General features: G+C 40.7%; 1 protein-coding gene across 4 annotated transcripts in view; it reads right to left on the reverse strand.

Annotated features, from left to right (window-relative positions):
* ICA1L (islet cell autoantigen 1 like) overlaps window positions 1-24,684 on the reverse strand; it is a 53,050-nt gene that overhangs the window by 2,148 nt on the left and 26,218 nt on the right. For 3 of the 4 annotated variants that reach the window (XM_066279643.1, XM_066279639.1, XM_066279642.1), the window contains exons 7-11: window positions 21,904-22,002; window positions 19,665-19,750; window positions 18,081-18,124; window positions 10,131-10,385; window positions 3,941-4,030 (exon numbers count right to left, since the gene is read on the reverse strand). In XM_066279643.1, the coding sequence (XP_066135740.1) occupies window positions 3,941-4,030; window positions 10,131-10,385; window positions 18,081-18,124; window positions 19,665-19,750; window positions 21,904-22,002 (574 nt within the window). The remainder of the gene's footprint in view (window positions 1-3,940; window positions 4,031-10,130; window positions 10,386-18,080; window positions 18,125-19,664; window positions 19,751-21,903; window positions 22,003-24,684) is intronic. The other variant, XM_066279640.1, reaches the window with a different exon arrangement.

The raw sequence follows: 24,684 nt of genomic DNA on the forward strand, positions 1-24,684 counted from the left end.
CAAAGTAGAAAATTACATTTATAAACTTAGTGCTTAAAATATTTATTCTAAAAGCAATGTTATTAAAATATTAACATAAGGGGGGATCCCCCTGATCCTATCACATTAACACACTCAACAGTAGTCATTTGATTTATAGTGTTTCATGTCTTTTTCATGTGCACCTCACAAATTTTGTATATATTTTTTTTAATTAATTTTTCTTTTTTCAATTTTTAAAAGATTTATTGATTTTAGAGAGAGGAAAGAGAGAAAAAGAAAGGGGGCAAGAAGCAGGAAGCATCAACTTGTAGTAGTTGCTTCTCATATGTACCTTGACCTCAGCATTCCAGGTCAATGCTCCATGCACTGTGCCACCACAGTCAGGCAAATTTAATTTTCAATTACAGTTCACATACAATACTATAGTACTTTCAGGTATACAACATAGTGATTTGTGAAGAGATCACCCTAATAAGTCTAGTACCTGTCTGACACAATACATAGTTGTTACAATATTATTGACTATTTTTTTTACATTTTTTTAATTTTTTTATTTTTTTTTACAGAGACAGAGAGAAAGAGTCAGAGACAGGGATAGACAGGGACAGACAGACAGGAACAGAGAGATGAGAAGCATCAATCATTAGTTTTTCGTTGCAAGTTGCGACACCTTAGTTGTTCATTGATTGCTTTCACATATGTGCCTTGACCGTGGGCCTTCAGCAGACCGAGTAACCCCTTGCTCGAGCCAGCGACCTTGGGCTCAAGCTGGTGAGCCTTGCTCAAACCAGATGAGCCTGCGCTTAAGCTGGCAACCCTGGGGTCTCAAACCTGGGTCCTTCCACATCCCAGTCTGACGCTCTATCCACTGCGCCACCACCTGGTCAGGCTATTATTGACTTTTTATATGAGGAGGAATTAAGAAAACAATCCTACAGACAATTGCATCAAAAGAATAAAATACCTATGAATAAATTTAACTAAGGAGGTAAAGGATCTATAGTCTGAAAACTATAAAGCACTGAAGAAATAAATTGAAGAGGACAAATAAGTGAAAGGATACACTGTGCTCATGATTGGAAGGATTAATATCATTATAATGTCCATACTATCCAAAACAATTTACAGAGTCAAAACAATTCCTATCAAAATACCAGTGACATTCTTCTAAGAAGTAGAACAAACCCTAAAATTTATATGGAATAACAAAAGACCACAAATAGCCAGCAATTTTAAGAACGAACAAAGTAGAAGATACCATGCTCTCTGATTTCAAACTATACTACAGCTATAATAATCAAAACAGTATGGTATTGGCCAAAAAACAGACACAAATATCAATGGAACAGAATACAGTCCAGAAATAAACCTTCCTTTTATAGTCAACTAATATACAACTAAGAAGGTAAGAATATACAATGGAGTAACAACAGTCTCTTTAACAAGTAGAATTGGGAAAATTGGACAGATGCAAAAAAATGAAGCTGGACCACTTTCTTATATAACAAAAATAAACTCAAAATGGGTTAAAGACTTAAACGTAAGGCCTGAAACCATAAAACTCCTAGAAGAAAACATAGGTAGTATATATTTTACATCAGGTTGAGTAATACTTATTTTGGATATATCCTCTCGAGCAAGGGAAACAAAAGCAAAAATAAACATATGGGACATCCTAAAGCTAAAAAGCTTCTTCCCAGCAAAAGCCATCAACTAAAAAAACACACTTCCTGATTAGAAGATACTCACCAATGATTTATCCAATAATGGTTTGATATCCAAAATATATAAGGAACTCATACAACTCAATAACAAAAACAATCTGATGAATAAAATGGTCAGAGAACATGAAAAAACATTTCTCCAAAGAAGACATACAGATGGTCAACAGACATGAAAAGATGCTCCAGATAACTAATGATGAGGGAAATGCAAGTGAGAATCACAATGAGATAGCACCTCACAGCAGTCAGAATGGATATAAAAAGGTCAACAAGTAATGTTTTGGAGAGGATGTAGAGGAAAGGGAACCATTCTGCACTGTTGGTGGGCTGCAAATGGGTGTAGCCACTACGGAAGACAGTATGGAAATTCCTCAAAAAACTAAAAATCTACCATGTGACTTGGCAATTCCATTTCTGGTAGTTATAATTTTTAAAAAATACATGCACATCTATATTCACTGCAGCATTATTTTCCATAGCTAAGATATATTAGCAATCTAGGTGTTCATTGATGGATGGATGAACATGTGAGATATATATAATATATACAAACAGTGGAATATTATGCAGCTATAAAAAATGAAATCTTGCCATATGTGACAACATGGGTGGAACTAGAGGGTATTATGCTAAATGAACTAGGTCAGACAGAGAAAGACAAATATCATATGGTTTTACCTATATGTAGAATCTAAAAACATAAAACAAAAACAGACTCCTGGAAACAGATGAAAAGAATTCTTACCAGATAGGAGGGGGTAGAAGGCTAGGTGAAAAGGGTGAAGAGGAATACAGTAAATAATATTGTGATAAGTTTGCATGGTGACAGATGATTACTAGAGTTAGTGCAGTGATCACATGGTAAGGTATAAAAATGTCAAATCAATATACTGTATACCTGAAACTAATGTATATATAGACTATACTTAAATTTTAAATTAAAAAATAAGTGCAGAAAAAGAATGAATACCTGAATTTAATCATGTGGACACTTCAGCTAAAATTGGAATAAGCATTCTAATAAGAACAAAAAGTAAAACAGAGGGACTATAATATTCTATGAAAATGCCCACATCTAAAAATGTTTTAAAAGCTATAAATGTTTCAAAGCTGTATAAATTAAAATAGGCTAAAGAGATATGGCAAATAAATACAATACATAACCCTAGACTTGCTGTACCAGAGGGAGAAAGTGCTATAAAGGACATTACTGGGTCAAGTCACAAAACCAGAATACAAATACATGGCAGATTCTAGAAAAGTATTATGTTAACATTAAATTTCTCAAGTTTATAATCATATTGTGGTTGTGCAAGAGACTATACCTGTTCTTAGGAAACACAAACAAGAATTTAGGGATAAATGGCCACGATGTACACAGCATCCTCAGTTGATTCAGAAATAAATACTACAAAGAGGCCTGCATAAAGCAAATGGGATAAAACTCTTAACAGGCGAATCTGGATAATGGGTATACAGGTGTTCTTTGTGGTATTTTCAATTATGCAACATTTCTGTATGTTTGAAATTCTTTCTGATTAAAAAAGTTGTAAAAAAAATCAACATCAGTGACTAAGATTAATATGTATCTAAAATTCTGCAAGACAGAGTGTGTCTATTTCTGTGTAAACCCTACATGGTAAAAACAACATGTAGCAGCTCGGCAGAGGTCAATAAGGTAAGTACTCAATATGCTAGCAGTTACTAGGTCCTATGCCAGTGAGTGCTTGAATGCATTATTAGTCAATAGGTATCCTGTAATCAAAGAACATCTTCTATCCCCAACGGTATTATCCATTATAAACCTTAACACAAAATATGAAACAATGAAAGTACAGAATTTAGTTAACTATGACAAGCTCACAAATTTCTATTCAGTTCTATGGTGAGGGATATCCAGGTACAGTTTTCTATTTTTTTTTTTTTTCCATTGGTCTGAGAGAGAGACTTCCGGGGGTGGAGGGGGAAGAAGCATGAACTCTTTCACTTAGTTGTTCCACTTAGTTGTGTACTCACTGATTGCTTCTCATACGTGCCCTGGGGGTTGAACCTGCAATCTCTGGCACACCGAGCTGGCACCTTATCCGCTGAGTCACTCAGCCAGGGCATAGCTTTCATTTTAATTCATTATTTATAAAAAAATTTTATGGACAATATGAGGTGAAGACTAAAGTCATCTTTTTCTAAATCTGAATTGTACTGTTAATATGATAGAAAAAATATAAATAACTTACATTTCATTAATTTCTTTGGACTCTGTGAAGGCACTGGCTGGTTATCAACCTGTGAAAGAGGAAGATCTAATCTCCCTTTGGAGGCCCATCCTGGGGGGAAGGAAGTAATCGATTATCCATTGTTAATCAAATAGGAAAGTAGCTTCAGAAAAACAAAGAAAAGGTAAAAATAAAAGAAAAGGTAAAAATATTTATAAATCCTCCAATCTTCATACCAGGGTAAGATTCTACACTATAAGAGGTATAAAACACTTAAAATGTATCTGCAATTATGTATTTTATTCAAATAATCTAAATTTAGTTCCAGCTAGAGTTAGATTAGACTTCCTTACATTTTTTCAAAGTGGTTTTGAAATAACAGTCATGCACTACATAATAACAATTTGGCCAATGACAGACCACATTTACAACAGTGGTCCCATAACATAATGGAGCTGAAAAATTCATAATGCCATCTTAACACAACAGTGCAATGCATACACAACAGTGCAATGCATTACTTGTATTTGTGGTGATGCTGCTGTAAACAAACCTGCACTGCCAGTGGTATAAAAGTCTAGCACATACATTTATAGTAGCAGGCTATACTGTCTAGGTTTGTGTAAGTGCACTCTATGATGTTTGCACAATGAATTTGCCTAATGATGCACTTTTCAGAATGTTTTCCCATCCATCTTTAAAGGGCGCTTGACTAAATATACAAGTCTTTTCTTTCTTTCTTCTTTCTTTTTTTTTGTATTTTTCCAGCTTCCTGGAAACGGGGAGGCAGTCAGACAGACTCCCGCATGCACCCGACCGGGATCCACCCGGCACGCCCACCAGGGGGCGATGCTCTGCTCATCCGGGGCGTCATTCTGTCGCGACCAGAGCCACTCTAGCGCCTGGGGTAGAGGCCAAGGAGCCATCCCCAGCGCCCAGGCCATCTTTTGCTCCAATGGAGCCTCAGCTGTGGGAGAGGAAGAGAGAGACAGAGAGGAAGAAGAGGGGGAGGGGTGGAGAAGCAGATGGGCACTTCTCCTGTGTGCCCTGTCCGGGAATCGAACCCGGGACCTCCGCATGCCAGGCCGACTGTAAAGCCAGGAGCCACGGCTGCCACCATCAAAGCAGCCCAGCCCATGCAGGTTCGCATTGGATTCGGACAGTCGGTGAAGAAACAACGGAGCCAAGAACTGATGGGCCATAGTCTTTAATTCTAGCTTGCACCCGGCGGGCAAGTAAAAACACAGACTGGGCTCCAAAACCCACTCACATTCAGTGCTCACAAAGCTACTGACTTATCCGAGTTTCCTAGAATCAAAGGTTTCTAGCTCACCAGACTTATTCACCTCTGTTCCCCATCTCCTTCTTTATCCCAGATACAAACTCTACACAAACTGGCCTCTCACTCAGTACTCCACCATCTTGGCTGCTTCTCCTGGCCACATGGCCTCTTTCTGCTCTCTGCTCTGCTCCCTCTGCTCTCTCATGCTAATCATCCCAGGAACCAAGAGTGCAAACTCTTGTTCTGCCCCCATAGAAATCCAAACCTTTAATCTGATATACAAAATAGGGAAGTCTCTAATACAAAGTCACTTCTCTGAGGCATGATTGGATTGTACCACCCCACATCAAACGGGTGGGAAAGGCTTAATCCCAAAACCAAGCCCCAGGCTACAAGGATTCTGCCTGCCCACAGAGACACACATTAATATCACCTGGGCAACGGCCTCCACGTGGGCAGTGCCACTTTAACAAAGTGAGCATAATACATTTTATCTGCCCAACACCGACGCTCTACCACTGAGCAAACAGGCCAGGGCCTTCTTTCTTTTTTTTAACAATTGCAAATGAGCCTTGGCCAGTTGGCTCAGCGGTAGAGCATTGGCCCAGCAATGTAGCAGTCCTGGGTTCGATTACTGGCCAGGCACATAGTAGAGGCACCTGTCTGCTTTTTTACCCTTTCCCCCTCTCCTTTCTCTCTCTCTTCCCCTCCCACAGCCAAGGCTCCATTGGAGCAAAGTTGGCCCCGGTGCTGAGGATGGCTCCATGGCCTACGCCTTAGATGCTAGAATGGCTCCAGTTGCAAAGGAGCAATGCCCCAGATGGGCAGAGCATCGCCCCCTGGTGGGCATGCCGGTGGATCCCAGTCAGGTGCATGCAGGAGTCTGTCCTTCTGCCTCCCAGCTTCTCACTTCAGAAAAATACAAAAAAAAAAAAACCCAAAAAACAACTGCAAAAGAATAAGGCATAAAAAGAGAAGTCCTAAGAAGTCAGGAAAAGAGGAAATAGATCTGACAATTAGACTCCTGAAAGCAATAATTATGTTTATACCCTTGGACTCAGTAATCGCAGTATTAGAAATATAAGGAAATAATTTAACTGAGGGAAAAATTACATGCATGATTGTGTTTATTGCAGCATTATCTTTAAAGTGAAAAAGTAGAAACAGTAAGGTAGGCATTAAGTTGATTATGGTGGATAAATGTGACTATGGAGTAATTAAAAAGTTCACTATAAATATTCTGTTGGTAATGGAAATGTTTGTTGTTACATGAAATCATTTATGCTATAATTAAAACAGCAGTATTAAAAAATTATTTTTAAAAAACAGCACTAGAAAGTAAGTTAGGGCCTGACCTGTGGTGGCGCAGTGGATAAAACGTCGACCTGGAAATGCTGAGGTCGCTGGTTCGAAACCCTGGGTTTGCCTGGTCAAGGCACATATGGGAGTTGATGCTTCCAGCTCCTCCCCCCTTCTCTTTCTCTGTCTCTCTCTCCCTCTCTGTCTCTCTCCTCTCTAAAAATGAATAAATAAAATTTTTTTAAAAATTAAAAAAAAAAAATAAGTTAGATTGTCCTGCTACTACCTTCCCTGTATAGAAAAGATAATTTGAGGTCCAAGATATTATTTGGGGTTCCTAGAATATAGTTTTTAACTCTCAGGGCAGTTCAGTTTCCTGGTCTACATCACAGAAGCAGAAGCAGCAAACAAGGAAAGGCTAGTAGAGTAGAAAAAGTCCTGTTCTGGCAGGCAGGAAACCAGATTCTGGCTTCCTCTTAATCTTAAACTACCTGAGGACCTTAAGCAAGACACCTAGACACTAAGTATCAACTGCCTCAGCTATTACATGGAAATACCCTGTCAATCTGCAGGCAGGGGCCAGAACACATGTTCTGAGTGGTGAATAAATATTGTTGAGATTGTATTGCCAGAAAGTAAGAGAAGAATCCAGTGCTGCTAGAGATGTGGCAAGTTAAGGAGAAAGAGCAGAAATTCATAGGGGTGAATGAATCAGTGAGTAAATATAACAATTGGGCCTCTGATATGACATGTGAGAATTGTTTTCTAAAATTTTACTATAGTGAAACATCTGAATTATCCTAGAGTGCCTCTTTATCAAATAATACTGTTCATTCTCACTTTTAGGCTATTTAACAAATTCTTACTGAGTAACTGTTTAACTGATATTTTATTTATTGAGCTAACTTTATGCTGCAAATATAATCACTCCACAGATCATGCCCTTGAGTGCTTGCAGATGGCATAAAATATGATCCTTCAGATGAAGTATAAACATAAGTATTTTAATACAAAATACAATGCATTAAGATATTGTGAGCGCCTGACCAGGTGGTAGCGCAGTGGATAGAGCGTCGGACTGGGATGCGGAAGGACCCAGGTTCGAGATCCCGAGGTCGCCAGCTTGAGCGCGGGCTCATCTGGCTTGAGCAAAAAGCTCACCAGCTTGGACCCAAGGTTGCTGGCTCCAGCGAGGGGTTACTCGGTCTGCTGAAGGCCCGTGGTCAAGGCACATATGAGAAAGCAATCAATGAACAACTAAGAAGTCGCAACGCGCAACGAAAAACTAATGATTGATGCTTCTCATCTCTCTCCATTCCTGTCTGTCTGTCTCTGTCTATCTCTGCCTCTGTAAAAAAAAAAAAAAAAAGATATTGTGAGCCTGACCAGGTGGTGGCATAGTGGATAGAGCGTCAGCCTGGGATGCTGAGGATCCAGGTTGCCACCTTGAGCATGGGATCATGGATATGACCCCGTGGTCAGTGGCTTGAGCCCAAAAGTAGCTGGCTTGAAGCCCAAGGTCACTGACTTAAGTCCAAGGTCACTGGCTTGAGTAAGAGGTCACTCCTCTGGTGGAGCCCCCCGGTCAAGGCACATATGAGAAAGCAATCAATGAACAACTGAGGTGCTGCACTGAAGAATTGATGTTTCTCATCTCTCTCTCTTCCTGTCTGTCCCTCTCTTTCACTAAAAAAACAAAAAACAAAAAAAAAAAAACCACTGTTAGTTGCTATGAGGCTTTTTTTCAAGGGTTACAATCTACTTGGGGATAAAGATAGAGCTGTAAGGCGAGACAAACTGATTACAGCCATGAAAATATAAACCACTATAATGCCAGAGGAGGGAAAAACCACTTCCATTTAGCATTACTGAGGAAGTCAAGGGTTGGCTGTCATGGAGCAAATGCGGGGCTGGGAATCTAATACTTAGGCTCAGGCCCAAATTCCAATAGTGAAACGTAAGTCAGAGAAGTGACACAAGTAAAGACGCTGCAGAGGGATCTGAAAATAGCATAGTTATAGAAAATGGTAAGTATTCTAAAGTAAGGTAGGAGGTAAGGGTGGGCAGGCAGGTTGTATCCTGGAACCACGGTGCTTCATTTTTCAATAATGTAAGCAGGGTACTGACGTCAGAATCTGCTTCTGGGAGAGAGAACTGGAGGATGCATGGAGGATGAACTAGGGTTTGGGAATCTGTGAGGAGGACTCCAGCAGTAACCCAGGAAACCAGGTGAAGCTTTAAATGGCTCTGGTAGTGGAGACAGAGAGGAGAAGTGAGAAATTCAAGACATGTTTTTGAAAAATAACAGATAGCACTTAGCAACCAACATGGAAGTGGGGAGCAAGATGATTCCCAAGGTGCTGAGTTAGACACAGGATGATGGAACAACAGATGAGTAGAGGAAGCCTTTGACATATAAACAAGGCAGATGTCCCTTTCCTCAGGAAAATATCCTGCCCCCAGCTTTCTCTCACAGTTCCCCTGAAACTGCTATCCGAACAAGCCTCCAGGGCTGGTCCTTCTTCCCTTGCAAACTCTGAACCCACAAAGAGATAACACTAAATTTCTCTAGGTAGAAGAAACTATCACCTGCCTGCCCTTGGTAGGGCTAACTTAGCAGGTCAAGAGTTTCTGGTAAGCCTGACTAGGTGGTGGCGCAGTGGACAAAGCGTCGGACTGGGACGCAGAGGACCCAGGTTCGAAACCTCAAGGTCGCCGGCTTGAATGCAGGCTTATCTGGTTTGAGCGTGGTTCACCAGCTTGAGCCCAAGGTTGATGGCTTGAGCAAGGGGTCACTTGGTCTGCTGTAGCCCCCGGGGTCAAGGCACATATGAGAAACGAATCAATGAACAACTAAGGTGCCAAAATGAATTGATGCTTCTCATCTCTCTTCCTATCTGTCTGTCCCTATCTGTCCCTCTCTCTCTGTCACACACAAAAATAAACACTTAAAAGAAAGTTTCCAACAAGACACTGATTTTCTATGTTGAGAAGATACCTGGGAAAGTCAATGAAGAAAATATGGGGTTTGGGCCCTGGCCGGTTGGCTCAGCGGTAGAGCGTCGGCCTGACGTGCAGGAGTGCCGGGTTCGATTCCCGGCCAGGGCACACAAGAGAAGTGCCCATCTGCTTCTCCACCCCTCCCCCTCTCCTTCCTCTCTGTCTCTCTCTTCCCCTCCCAGCCGAGGCTCCATTGGAGCAAAGATGGCCAGGCGCTGGGGATGGCTCTGTGGCCTCTGCCTCAGGCGCTAGAGTGACTCTGGATGCAACAGAGCGACGCCCCAGAGGGGCAGAGCATCACCCCCTGGTGGGCATGCCGGGTGGATCCCGGTCGGGCGCATGCGGGAATCTGTCTGACTGCCTCCCCGTTTTCAGCTTCGGAAAAAAGAAAAAAAAAAGAAAATATGGGGTTTGGTGGAGGTGGTGGGAAAGCAACCCTTGTTTCACTCTCATTGACAGACTCCAGTGGTGATAATATGTTATTTTTCCAGTTGATTGGGATGACTGCAGATGTTATATAGTGGTACTCAAGCTATTAAGATCAATCTTGTTAATTTTAGAATCCACATGCATGTAGTTTTGTTTCTCAAAGACAAGTCATGAGTGTCCAAATGTTTCATAGACACTTACTGTTGAGAGCTCCAGCCTCATGAAGGCCAAGGTCAAAGAGATGTGAAGGAAGGAACTGTGCGGAATGAGCAAGGGGCTCAGACCCCGCAGAAGGTTCCTGGGTCGTGAGACTGGCACTGGGGCTCCCAAAGGCAGTCTGGTATTCTCCGGTAAATTCACTAGTATTTGAAGAACCAGGACTTAGAAGGCTGTTCAGAAATGAGAATTCCTTCTCAAAATCATCTTCCAGTGAATCTACTGGTAAATCTTCTGTAACTGTTGAGTGAAAATAAAAACAATTTTTTTAAAGAAATGAGAAGAGAATGTAAGGTAATTCAAATTTGTTTCACTGCTTTCCTATTAACATTTTTAAATAAATTGTAAAAATTATTTCTAATTAGCTAGGCTAGTGGTTGGCAAACCCCGGCTCTCGAGCCACACACGGCTCTTTGGCCCCTTGAGTGTGGGGATTCATGCACAAGTTGAGTGAGCACGTGGTTCTCCTTCCCCTCCCTTCCTCACTCCCATTTCCCCCACCCCTCCCCCTCCCTTTCCCCCCCTTTCCCCCCTTCCCCTTCCCCCCTCCCCTTTCCAAGGTAATCACAGTCTCAGCTTTCACATTTTTCATTTTTCAGGTGGGGAACACAAGGCCCAGAGAGTTTGGGAACCGGCCAGTCTCAAGACTAATGGGAACCACAGAATACTTTCTGCTTCTTGGGGCAGAGGTCGGCAAACCGAAGCTGGCGAGGCCCGTATCTACCACAAAATACCACGTGCAGGTGCATAGGGGAGGAGAACCGCAGGAGAGGATACAGGGCCAGGGGGGAGGCGCGTGAGTTCATGCACAGCTGAGTGAGCATGTGGCTCGCCAGCCGTGGTTTGCCGACCACTGGTTTAGGATAAAGAAACTGAAGGGAAAAAACATGAATAAAGGACCTGTGGGTTTTACCTAATATGTGCCCTTGATATAAGGAAAAGCCACACCAACTTGAGGAAAAGAGAGGGTAAAAGGGAGGGGGGAAGGGGAGGGGGAAGGGGTGGGAGGAAAGGAGGGGGAAGAGAGGAGGGAAGGGGAGGGGGGAATAGGTGGGGGGACCGTGGTTATAAACCTAGCCCAGAGTGACAGGTGGTATAATAAACCTAGCTTGCATCACATGAGGAGTTCCACTACTGCAGGAATAGATTCCACTGAAATAATCTAGCCTATCACTAAGCAAATAAAGAAGCAAGTAATAACAAGCCCAAGAGAGAACTAGTAGCCAAAATTGCCAAAATATAACAGCAAGAAGGCAGGCAACAGAAATTTCCTGTCAGAGCAACCAAGTGTCAGATTTAACAGATTTCAAAGTAATCCTTATAAACATATTTAAAGAAATAAAGGGAAGTACGATTCAATTAAGGAAGTGAGGTGATAGATGCTAATAGATGGGAGGCTCTTCAAAATGTATACATAGCCTGACCAGGTGGTGGCGCAGTGGATAGAGCGTCGAACTGGGATGCGGAAGGACCCAGGTTCGAGACCCCGGGGGTTGCCAGCTTGAGCGTGGGCTCATCTGGCTTGAGCAAAAAGCTCACCAGCTTGAACCCAGGGTCATTGGCTCGAGCAGGGGGTTACTCAGTCTGCTGAAGGCCCGCGGTCATGGCACATATGAGAAAGCAATCAATGAACAACTACAGTGTTGCAACGAAAAACTGATGATTGATGCTTCCCATCTCTCTCTGTTCCTATCTGTCTGTCTATATCTATCCCTCTGACTCTCTCTCTGTCCCTGTAAAAAAATAAAAAAAAAATTTTAAAAAAATGTATACACATATCATATCCACACATTGTACTCTTTAAATACCTTACAATTTTATTTATCAATTCTATTGCAATAGAGCTGAAAAATGTAAAGCAATCTTTAAAAAAAAGTATAGGAAGGTATGATGGCAACATTGCAACAAATAGACAATATCAATAAAGAGAGATCACAAAAAAAGGACGAAACAAATACTGAAATTGAAAAATACAATAACAAATGAAAAATTCACTAGAGGATCAACAGTAGATCTGAACTAACATAAGGAATTAGCTAATTTCAAGATAGACTGGTTAGAGATTATATGATCTAAGAACAGAGAGGAGAAAAAGAATAAAGGAAAATGAACAGATTCTGAGAAATGGTATGCCAACACCAAAAGCATTATACATAATGAAAGCCTCAAAAGAATGGGATGGGGGTAAGAAATAATGGACAAAATGTCCCAACTTTATTGAAAACATCAATCTACTCATCCAACAAATTTAAGAAAACCCAAGTAGAATGAATACAAAGAACAGAGAGATCCTGATCTAGGTATATCATAGACAAACTACTGAAATATTTATAGACTGGAATGACAATACTGTCCACATGACAATTAACTCCAAATTGATGAATGAATTCAATCCTTTTTTTTTTTTTGCAGAAATTGACAAGCTAATTGTAAAGTTTATATAGAAATGCAAAGGAGTTAGAATAGCCAAAACAACTTTGAAAAAACAACAGTGTTGTGGGACTTATACTAACTAATTAAAAAATTTATTATAAAGCCACAGTAATTAAAATAGTATAGTACTAGCCAAGGATAGGTATTTAGATCAGTGGAACAGAATTTAGAATCCAGAAATACACCCTTAACTTTTTTGGACACTTGAAATGCAAGAAAATGAAATGAAAAGAGAAAAGTCTTTTTAACCAATGCTGCTGGGACAACTGGCTATGCACATGCAATAAACAAAAACAAAAAACCTGAGATGCCTCACACCATACACAACAATTAACTCAAAATGATCATAGTCCTACTTGTAAAAGCTAAAATTGGAATATTTCTAAAAAAAAACTTAAAAGAAAATCTTTGTGACCTTGCATTAGGCAGAGTTCTTACTATGACACCAAAAGAACAATCCATAGAAGAAAAAAATGGTAAAGTACAGTAGACTTCATAAAATTTAAAAATTTTTTAATGGATATACAATGAAAAGAGTTACTGAGATGGATGGTGGTAATAGTTGTAAAAAAATTATGAATGCATTAAATACCACTAAACTGTACACTTAAAATGGTTAAGATGGTAAATAGTATGTGTATTTTTTACTACATTAAAATATTTAGGGGGAAAGAAAGTAATGAACTACTGCTATACACAACAACATGGAAGAATCTAAAAAAACATTATTCTTCAGTTCGATCCCCAGTCAGGGCACATACAGGAATAGCTCAATTCCTATCTCCCTGCCTCTCTTTAAAAGAGAAAAAAATTATGCTTAATGAAAAACACAAAAAGCCAGACAAAAAAAAAGACCACCTTTTGTAGTCTGGAACATTATATGAAATGTTCCAGAAAGGGAAATTTACAGAAACAGAAATCAGATTAGCCATTTCCTAAGGCAGGGAGTGGGAAAAAGAATTAATTGCAAACAAGAATGAGAGAATTTTGAGGGTAATAGAAATTTCTATTAGTCAATTATGATGATTGCAAAACTATAAATTTACTAAAAATCAATTTTACACTTATAATTGGTGAATTTTATGGCATTAAAATTATACTTCAAAGCTGTTAAAAAAATCAAGAGCCCTGGCCAGATAGCTCTGTTGGTTGAACATCGGCCTAAATCACAGAAGTTGTTGGTTCAATCCCCGGTCGGGGCACATGCCAGAACAGATCAATGTTCCCCACCCCCGTCGCAACTCCCTCTCTGGCTAAAATCAATAATAATAAAAACAAGATAAATCTTTAAAAAAATAATCAAAAGAGATTTTGTACAACTCTATGTAAGTAAATGGCAAAATCTAGAGAAAATGAGTAAAAGTGGAGATAAATATAACTTACTAAAACTGATCCCAGTACAGATAGATACCTTAAATAGGCCAATTTCCATAGAGAAGAAAACAAAAACCACCAGGCCTACAAATTTTCGCAGGGAAATGAATAATAATGCAAACATAGTAAATAAAATATCAACAGACTAATGCACAATGACAAAAATGGACTTATAACTAAAATGCCCACTACAATTTAACACTGTTCTGGAGGTAGTAACCAATGCAATTAAACAAAAGAAATTGCCTGACCAGGCAGTGGCGCAGTGGATAGAACGTCGGACTGGGATGAGGAAGGACCCAGGTTCGAGACCCCGGGGGTGGCCAGCTTGAGCACGGGCTCATCTGGCTTGAGCAAAAAGCTCACCAGCTTGGACCTAAGGTCACTGGCTCGAGTGGGGGTTACTCAGACTGCTGAAGGCCTGCGGTCAAGGCACATATGAGAAAGCAATCAATGAACAACTACGGTGTCGCGATGAAAAACTGATGATTGATGCTTCTCAACTCTCTCCATTCCTGTCTGTCTGTCCCTATCTATCCCTCTATCTGATTCTCTCTCTGTCCCTGTAAAAAAAATAAAAAATAAAAGAAAAAGAAATTAACTTCAGTGATAAGACTTGGTAAAGAAAAAACTGGCCTATTTCTATTTGCAGATGTCATTATAGTATACCTGGAAAACTAGAAAATTGATAAAACCCAAACTATAAAACTATTCAGCAAGGTAGCAGTACATAAAATTAATATGCAAATCAACAGCATTCATATATAAAACAATAACCAATCAAAAGATATAATAAGAAAGAAAGCCTTTTTATAATGGCAACTAAAAAGATAAAATACTTAGAAATAAATGTAAGAAATATTCAAAACCTATATGAAAATAACTACATCTGAAAGCTCTACAAGTAAACTTTAATAAATAGAAAGAGGTCCCTTGTATTTTGGTTAGGCAGTTTTGACATCATCATGCTGTCAGTTTTCATATTTAATCTTAATACAATGAAAGTATCCATGAGATTTTTTATGGTGCTAGACAATTTGATACAAAGTTTGCTTTCATATAGAAAATTAACATGCAAGAATAGCTAAGAAAGGAATGAAAAGGAGAGAAGGATATAATCCCACTAGATACAAAAACACTCAAATAAATTTCTCTAATTAGAACCATGTGGCACTGGTGTAATCACCCATCAATGAAATATAAAGAAAGCCCAGAAATAGATTTTTTTTTTTTAGAGAGAGAGACAGACAGACAGACAAGAAGGGAGAGAGATAAGAAACATCAACTCATAGTTATGGCACCTCAGTTGTTCATCGATGGCTTTCTCATATGTGCCCTGACCAGGGTGGGGAGTATGCTCCAGCCAAGCCAGAGACCTTAGGCTCAAGCCAGCGATCATGGGCTCATGTCTGATCCCACACTCGAGCTACTGACCTGACACTTAAGCTGGTTAGCCTGTGCTCAAGCCAGATGGGCCCATGCTCAAGCTGCAACCTCAGGGTTTTGAACCTGGGTCCTCAGTGCCCCAGACCAACACTCTGTCCACTGTGCTGCCACTTGGTCAGGTCAGTGGCGGGGAGGCAGAGAGACAGACTTCTACATGCACCCTGACCAGGATTCACCTGGCAAGCCCCCTACTGGGCCATGCTCTGCCCATCTGGGGCTGCAGCTCCATTGCTCATTTAACCGAGCTATTTTAGCACCTGAGGCAAAGCCATGGAGTCATCCTCCATGCCTGGGGCCAATTGCTCAAACCATTTGAGCCATGGCTGTGGGAGAAGGAGGGGAGAAGAGAGAGAGAGAGAGAGAGAGAGAGAGAGAGAGAGAGAAGGAGAGGGAGGGGTGGAGAAGCAGATGGTCGCTTCTCCTGTGTGCCCTGACTGGAAATTGAACCTGGGACTTCCACACGCTGGGCTGACGCTCTACCACTGAGCTAACTGGCCAGGGCCAAAAACAGACTTAAGTACATACAGAAATCTAGTATATGATTGGAACTTATCTGAAATTCCTGTGGCAAAAAAAATGGCATTTAAAAAAAATGATATAGCCTGACCAGGTGGTGGCGCAGTGGATAGAGCATCAGACTGGGATGCGGAAGGACCCAGGTTCGAGACCCCGAGGTCGCCAGCTTGAGCGCGGGCTCATCTGGCTTGAGCAAAGAGCTCACCAGCTTGGACCCAAGGTCGCTGGCTCCAGCAGGGGGTTACTCGGTCTGCTGAAGGCCCGCGGTCAAGGCACATGTGAGAAAGCAATCAATGAACAACTAAGAAGTCGCAACGTGCAACAAGAAACTGATGATTGATGCTTCTCATCTCTCTCCATTCCTATCTGTCTGTCCCTATCTATCTCTGCCTCTGTAAAAAAAAAAAAAAATGATATAGCCCTGGCCAGTTGGCTCAGCGGTAGAGCGTCGGCCTAGCGTGCGGAGGACCCGGGTTCGATTTCCGGCCAGGGCACACAAGAGAAGCGCCCATCTGCTCTCCACCCCTCCCCCTCTCCTTCCTCTCTGTCTCTCTCTTCCCCTCCCGCAGCAAGGCTCCATTGGAGCAAAGATGGCCCAGGCGCTGGGGATGGCTCTGTGGCCTCTGCCTCAGGCGCTAGAGTGGCTCTGGTCGCAATATGGCGATGCCCAGGATGGGCAGAGCATCGCCCCATGGTGGGTGTGCCAGGTGGATCCCGGTCGGGCGCATGCGGGAGTCTGTCTGACTGTCTCTCCTTGTTTCCAGCTTCAGAAAAATGAAAAAAAAAAAAATGATATAGGCCCTGGCTGGTTGGCTCATCATTAGAGTGTTGGCAAACTATATATCTGATAAGGAGTTCATATCCAATATATATATATAAGGAACTCATATAACTCAATAGCAAACAACAAACCCCAAATAATCTGATGTAAAATGGGCAAAAAACCTGCATGGACATCTTTTCCAACCAAAGAAGACATACAAATGGCCAACAGATAAACAAAAAGGTGCTCTACATCACTAAATATTAGGGAAACTCAAATCAAAACCATAATGAGCCTGACCTGTGGTGGCGCAGTGGATAAAGCGTCAACCTGGAAACGCTGAGGTTGCCGGTTCAAAACCCTGGGCTTGCCTGGTCAAGGCACATATGGGAGTTGATGCTTCCTGCTCCTCCCCCCTTCTCTCTCTCTCTCTCTCCCTTCTCTATAATGAATAAATAAAATCTTTAAAAAAAAAACACCACAATGAGATATCACCTCATATCTGTTACAATGACTATTATAAAAAAAAGACAAGAGGCCCTGGCATACAGTCAATAATATATAATCAATAAATTGCAATAACTGTGTATAGTGACAGGTGGGTATTAGAAATATCGGAGGGAACACTTTGTAAAGTACAATGTGTCCATAAAGCCATGGTGCACTTTTGACTGGTCACAGGAAAACAACAAAAGACAATAGAAATGTGAAATCTGCACCAAATAAAAGGAAAACCCTCCCAGTTTCTGTAGGATGATGTGGCAGCATGTGCCACGCGCAGATGATGACGTAACACCGTGTATACAGCAGAGCAGCCCACAGCCATGCCAGTCGAGATGTGGACGGTACAGAGGAAAGTTCAGTGTGTTCTGTGGCTCGCTAAATTCGAATCCGTGACCAAAGTGCAATGTGAATATCGGTGCATTTATAACGAAGCGCCACCACATAGGAATAACATTACTCAGTGGGATAAGTAGTTGAAGGAAACTGGCAGTTTGGTGAAGAAACCCCGTTCTGGTAGGCCATCAGTGAGGAGTCTGTAGAGGTTATACGGGATAGCTACCTAAGAAGTCCTAAAAAATCTGTGTGTGCGCCCACATCAAACTGCACTAAATAGGTATGAAACTGGGAGAGTTTTCCTTTTATTTGGTACAGATTTCACATTTCTATCGTCTTTTGTTGCTTTCCTGTGACCGGTCAAAAGTGCACCATGACTTTACGGACACACTGTATATATTTGTCTAACCACTACACTTCACACCTGAAACTAATATAAAATAATATTGAATATAAACTAAAAAAAAGTGACCTCACATTTTAAAAAAATATATTTTAAAATAATCTTTTAAAAAACTGTTACATTTAAAATGTGATCATTTCAACATGTTAATTTACCATCTTACCTGGTTCACTTCCCAAGCTCACTTCCTCATCTGACAAAACTAACCTAAAGCAAAAACCAAAAATTGCAAAGATTTTGGTTAAAATATATTTAGGACTCACATTTCACAGTTTTATATGGCTTAATTATTTTGTTTTAACTTGTTGGCCAGTAGATCTCCTAAAATCTGTTGGAGACAAAGTCTACTTCTCTAAATCTACACAGACTGTGAACATAACCCTTCACCCCTCATTCATTCATTAGCATTTGTTGAGTGTTGACGAGGCACCAGGCACCATGTTTAGCACTGCACTATATTACAGAGAACATCTGTCACCAAAGGCATTGTATATAAAGTTTAGCTTTCAAGCACTGAAGGGTTTTTGCTCAACACCACTTGGGAATTAAGAAATGCAGGAAAAAAAAATGGGTACTCTAATTTGAACAAAGTGATGTTTGCAAAACAAGACACGTTTGCCTAAAATATTCTCAGTTGGTGCTACTTTTGGATATTTATATCATCCATCTAGTGTAAAAAAAAAAAAGAGAGAGAGAGAGACAAAGAAATTGAACACAGATTTAGTCATTAGCATTCCTGGAATATAGCCTCAAAATTCTAGTATTAAAGGTTGTTTTAAATAAGTTTTTAAGGTTATTTAAAAAATAATGCAGTATTTATTTGCAAATACCACAAAACTAAGCCTACAGAGTAGATACATACTTATGACTTAGAATAAAATTTCCAATGACAGTATACATATTTGGTTTTTCAACAACTTAGATGGGAGAGAAGATGAAATGCTTTGGAATGTATTAGTTAACTCAAAAGGAGGCTATCTGTCACAATGCTAAAGATACATGAGAATAAAAATTTCATAAAATGTGATAATGGAAAAAATTTACTAAGTTAATAAATTTAAAGCAATTTGATTTTAAATGTCACTGTAGACCCAAATTAACATTAATTTGTAACTATACATTTGATTATTTAATCTACATCCTAAAACATTTATATATTTAAGTTAGCCAAAATGTTTTTAATTTCCCCACAAAGGAAAGAGAGAAATGCACAGTATCTGGTTTATAATTGTTCAGGCCTTTCTTCTGGGTTCAATATTATACTCAGTGCAACCTGGTTAAAATGACATGTAAGTGGCAGCTCTTAATGGAAAACAAAGGGAAGATGTAATAAAGGGGAACTCAGGCAACATGAAGGATGGGTACAGCAAGAGCTCCATTTTCAGGTAGCCTAGCCGAGGCCCATCGGTGTTACTTGGGGTATTGATTTTCACCAGCTTCAGGTCCCAAAGGTGCTGGCACCTGTCCCTTTCTTTCTTAAGCTGCCACTTCTGGGACTCACTACGTAGAGATTCTTCATACAAGGCTCAGTCTCCTAAACTCCTAAACAGTTTTGCACTCCTGTCATTATTTTCCCTGCCGTGTTAAAAATGGGAGAGAAAAAAGCTTCAAAACAAAATTTTAATGTTAACTGGAAAAATGACATAGGAAAAAGTATTCAGTAAGCCAGACAAGAAACAACTCTTTCCAAATATACAATGGTGTCCAAGGACTTCCATAATATGAAAAATAACTTTTGCCTGCTTACTTATTGAGGTTTTCAGTGAGTGAATTGTTTTCTATTTGTTCTTCTTTGTGGTCTTCAGGAAGCTTGCTTGAAGTGTCTTGTAGTTGCTAAGGATAAGAAATTCAATGTTAAGCCCTGCCTGGTTAGCTTGGTCGGTTAGAATGTCATCCTAAAATGCCAAGATTGTAGGTTTGCTCTCTGGTCAGGACACGAAGGGAAGCAACCAATGAATGCACAACTAAGTGGGACAACAAATGAATACTACTCTCTCTCTGTCTCCCTGTCTCTCTAAAATTAATCAATTAAAGAAAAGTAAATTCAATATTAAGTAGAGGAAAAGAATCTGTTCCTCTCTTTGTGCAAAAAATATTATTTTTAAAATAAAAATTCTAAACAACAATATAAAATAGGAATTGCTCTGAAGTAGACAGAGAGATATGGGATATGTATGCTAATATAATTTAAACTGAACCTTGTGTCCTTGGAAACCACTCACTGTTACGTGGGTTAGCCCAGGGTTTACAACTTTGTGATATGCCAAAGAAGACTTACATTTGTTGCTAGCCTGTACTGCAATGCTCTAAAAACAGTTGAAGATTTTGACTTCAATTCTGAGTAGAAATTATATATTAAATTTGGCTAAATACATAATATGCTATCCAGTGAAGCATTAATATAGAAAAAGGAAAAAAACAAAACACACAACAAAAAACAAAAACACAAATTCAAGGGTATCTATTAGACTGTAATATGCTGTGTCAGAATGTGACTTAAAAATCCGTAGCAGCCTGACCACAGGTGGCACAGTGGATAGAGCATGGACCTGGGACACAGGTTAGTTGAAACCCTAAGGTCGCTGGCTTGAGCATGGGCTCATCTACCTTGAGTGTGGGATCACAGACATGGTCCCATAGTCACTAGCTTGAGCCCAAAGGTCACTGGCTTGAGCCCAAGGTCACTGGCTGGAGCAAATGGGTTACTGGCTCATCTGGAGCCCTCCAGTCAAGGCATTTATGAGAAAGCAATGAACAACTAAAGTGCCATAACTACGAGTTCGTGCTTCTCATCCCTCTCCCTTTCTCTCTCTCTCTAAAAAAACAAAACAAAAAAAACAAACAAAAAAAACATACTAAATCCCAGAAATATACAGTTGCAAAATATGAACCCATCACAGATAGCACATCTAGCTTGAAAAAATCCACCAACATCATTTTCAAGCTCTACTGAAAATAAGGCAGAATGATAAGTTTGAAGGTCCTGAAACTTATCTTAGCAAAAAGATGAACATAGTGTGACTCTGCTGAATAAGCTATATGCAAAGAAGATTGATGGGAAAATATACAAATGTTAAAAGCTTTATAATTATAGGCTGAGAGTACCTTTTATATGTAGGTGTTACACAAAGAGTTGATCTAATGCAGTCATCTCTTCAGCCACAATCACACACATATATAATGACCAAACTGGCATAATTTTTGTATCATAAATTTCAAATAAGACTTGAGTATAAAACTAAAGCAAGGAAATTTTTCTTTAATTTCTAAATGTCAGGTAGGCAATCTGGTAATTTTTTGAAACACATGACCACTTTCCATCAGTTTTTCCTCTTAACTTTTTCTTTTCCATTTTTTATTTTTTATATTTTAATTTTCTTTTCACTTTCTCCCTCCTTTATTACCTACCTACTATTATTTTGGGTCCTCCAGCAATATTCCAAGTATTTGTTAGTGTTGCTGATAGCATTTGGAATCAGGAAAGTACAGAAAAATGACTGGCTAAAGAAGTATAAAAATATGTTTCCTGCCTGACCAGGCAGTGGCGCAGTGGATAGAGCATCGGACTGGGATGCAGAGGACCCAGGTTTGAGACCCCAAGGTCTCCAGCTAGGGTGCGGGCTCATCTGGTTTGAGCAAAAGCTCACCAGCTTGAGCCCAACGTCGCTGGCTCAAGCAAGGGGTTACTCAGTCTGCTGAAGGCCCGCGGTCAAGGCACATATGAGAAAGCAATCAATGAACAACTAAGGTGTTGCAACACGCAATGAAAAACTAATGATTGATGCTTCTCATCTCTCTGTTCCTGTCTGTTTATCCCTGTCTATACCTCTCTCTGACTCTGTATCTGTAAAAAAAAAAAAAAAAATTAAAAAAAAATTTCCCAATGTTTTATAAATTTGAAATTAGGTTTAGCAAAAAATACATTCAGTGTTATTGCCCAAATGAAATATAATATATCTAACCAAAGAACATGGAAAGAAATGTACCTTGAGAGCTACATTATCATAGGGATGAAAACCAATATAGGTCCCATGGATTTGGGACATTTTTCCAGCTGTTTTCTCCCAGAATCCAAGCAGTGTTCTCTGCAGAAAAAAGGAAAGAAAAATAAGGTGACATTACAGTTCAGCTTCTCCGTGATTTTTTTCAGTGCTATTTTTCCTCACTAATGTAGTAGGTGAATAGTTATCAAATAATAAGCAGGAACTGCCTAACCAGGCGGTGGCGCAGTGGATTGAGCATTGGACTGGGATGCAGAAGGACCCAGGTTCGAGACCCCAAGGTTGCCAGCTTGAGCGCGGGCTCATCTGGCTTGAGCAAAAAGCTCACCAGCTTGGACCCAAGGTCACAGGCTCGAGCAAGGGGTTACTCGGTCTGCTGAAGGCCCGCGGTCATGGCACATATGAGAAAGCAGTCAATGAACAACTAAGGTGTCGCAACGAAAAACTGATGATTGATGCTTCTCATCTCTCTCCGTTCCTGTCTGTCCCTATCTATCCCTCTATCTGACTCTCTCTGTGTCCCTGTAAAAATAAATTAATTAATTAATTAATTTAAAATATATATATATAAGAAGGAACTAAAATCGATTTCCAACTTTGGGAAACCAGAAAGCACGGTAAGTATTAATTCTGCCTAAGAACTAGCTTCTGTATCTGTACGTATACGTGCTGTCTGTACTCAGCACTGGAATGTACACTGGGCCAGCCAGACAGTAACTGCCGCCAAGAGAAGAAAACTGGTAGACTAAAACACCTTCTGAGGAACCCAAAAGAGAAATGTTAAAGCACAATACTGCCTGACCAGGTGGTGGCGCAGTAGATAGAGCCTCGGGCTGGGACACTGAGGACCCAGGTTTGAAACCCCGAGGTCGCCAGCTGAGTGGGGCTCACCAGCTTGAGCCGAAGGTCGCTGGCTTGACCAAGGGGTCTTGGCTCAGCTGGAGCCACCCCCCACCACAGTCAAGGCACATATGAGAAGTAATCAATGAACAACTAAAGTGAATGAATCTTCATGTTGGTAAATGTATATCATCTTTTATTAATTGGAGAGAGATAATATGTACTACTAAATTTGGTCCTAACTTTAGTGTTCAAGAAAGACTTGCCTCTAAAAATGTGTTCTCAAGCTAACTCAAGTAATGAATAAATTTCCTTACTGCTTTAAGATTCCTGTTCAAAGTAAGGGGGATGGATGGAGAGAATAAAGGAGAACTGAACTAACAGTTACTGTGTTTCAGGTATTATGCTGCACAGGGTGTCATATACTTCCACTTTCACTCAGATCCTTTCTTATTCTTGAATCCCACAGTACTGAAATGAATTAGGGAGATTCCCTAGAAGCAGCAGTGATTGCCCGTTTCCTTTAGTTTACTCTATTTTGCCATTTACAATAACATATTAGAATCAGTAAAAGTTGCTTATGATAATCTACTTTATTCATTGTATGCTATTTATGTGTGATTTGTGGTATATAAGCACAAGTGAGACTTTTGAGGTTAAAGTGATATGGATGGCAACTCTAGCAAACTAAAAAGAACACACAACCTAGAATTAGAGAATGTAGGTTTTTAAGCCCAATATTGCCATTTACTTTAATTCTCATAAATTTCACTTTCTTCATCTGTAAAATGATGGAAATTTTTAAATATTTTGGTCCACAGCACCTCTGCTTCAAATAAAATTACATGTAGAGGTTCAAAGTGGAATACCTCTAGGTCAGTGGTTGGTAAACCACGGCTGGTGAGCCACATGTGGCTTTTTGGCCCTTGAGTGTGGCTCTTGCATAAAATACCACGTGCGGCACGCAGGTGCTGGGATGGGGGGTCAGTCGCTCAGGCAACAGTCGCAGTGCAGGGGAGGCCTACAATTCATGCAGGAGTTGAGTGAGCATGTGGCTCCCCTTTCCCTCCTCCTTTCCCTTCCCTTTCCCCCTTAAGCCCCCCTCCCTTTTCCTTTTTTTTGTTGTTGTTGGGTTTTTTTTGTATTTTTCTGAAGTTGGAAACGGGGAAGCAGTCAGACAGACTCCCACATGCGCCCGACCGGGATCCACCCGGCATGCCCACCAGGGGGCGATGCTCTGCCCATCTGGGGCGGTGCTCTGTTGCAACCAGAGCCATTCTAGCACCTGAGGCAGAGGCCACAGAGCCATCCTCAGCGCCTGGGCCAATTTTGCTCCAATGGAGCCTTGGCTGCAAGAAGGGAAGAGAGAGACAGAGAGGAAGAAGAGGGGGAGGGGTGGAGAAGCAGATGGGTGCTTCTGTGTGCCCTGGCCAGGAATCAAACCCAGGACTCCTGCACGCCAGGCCGACGCTCTACCACTGAGCCAACCGGCCAGGGCCTTCCCCTCTCTTTTTCAAGGTAATCACAGCCTCAGCTTTCACCTTCTTCATTTTTCAGGTAGGTATCCACCCCCCCATCTCCTGTCACCTGACCAACTGACACCCCCCCATACACGCCCACAGGTGGTATTTGAGGTAGAGCCACACTCGAGGGCCAAAGAACCGCATGTGGCTCGCGAGCCTTGGTTTGCCCACCACTGCCCAGGTAAACAGGGCTAACAGGCCTGAAGTCCTGCCTCCTCAACATTTCTCTCCTTAGCCCTAGACCAGTGGTCCCCAACCTTTTTTAAGCCACGGACCGGTTTAATGTCAGAAAATATTTTCACGAACCGGCCTTTAGGGTGGGATGGATAAATGTATCACGTGACTGAGACAAGTGTCAAGAATGAGTCTTAGATGGATGTAACAGAGGGAATCTGGTCATTTT

The sequence above is a fragment of the Saccopteryx bilineata genome, chromosome 5 (genome assembly GCF_036850765.1).
Source record: "Saccopteryx bilineata isolate mSacBil1 chromosome 5, mSacBil1_pri_phased_curated, whole genome shotgun sequence".
In the NCBI taxonomy this organism is placed as follows: Eukaryota; Metazoa; Chordata; class Mammalia; order Chiroptera; family Emballonuridae; genus Saccopteryx; species Saccopteryx bilineata.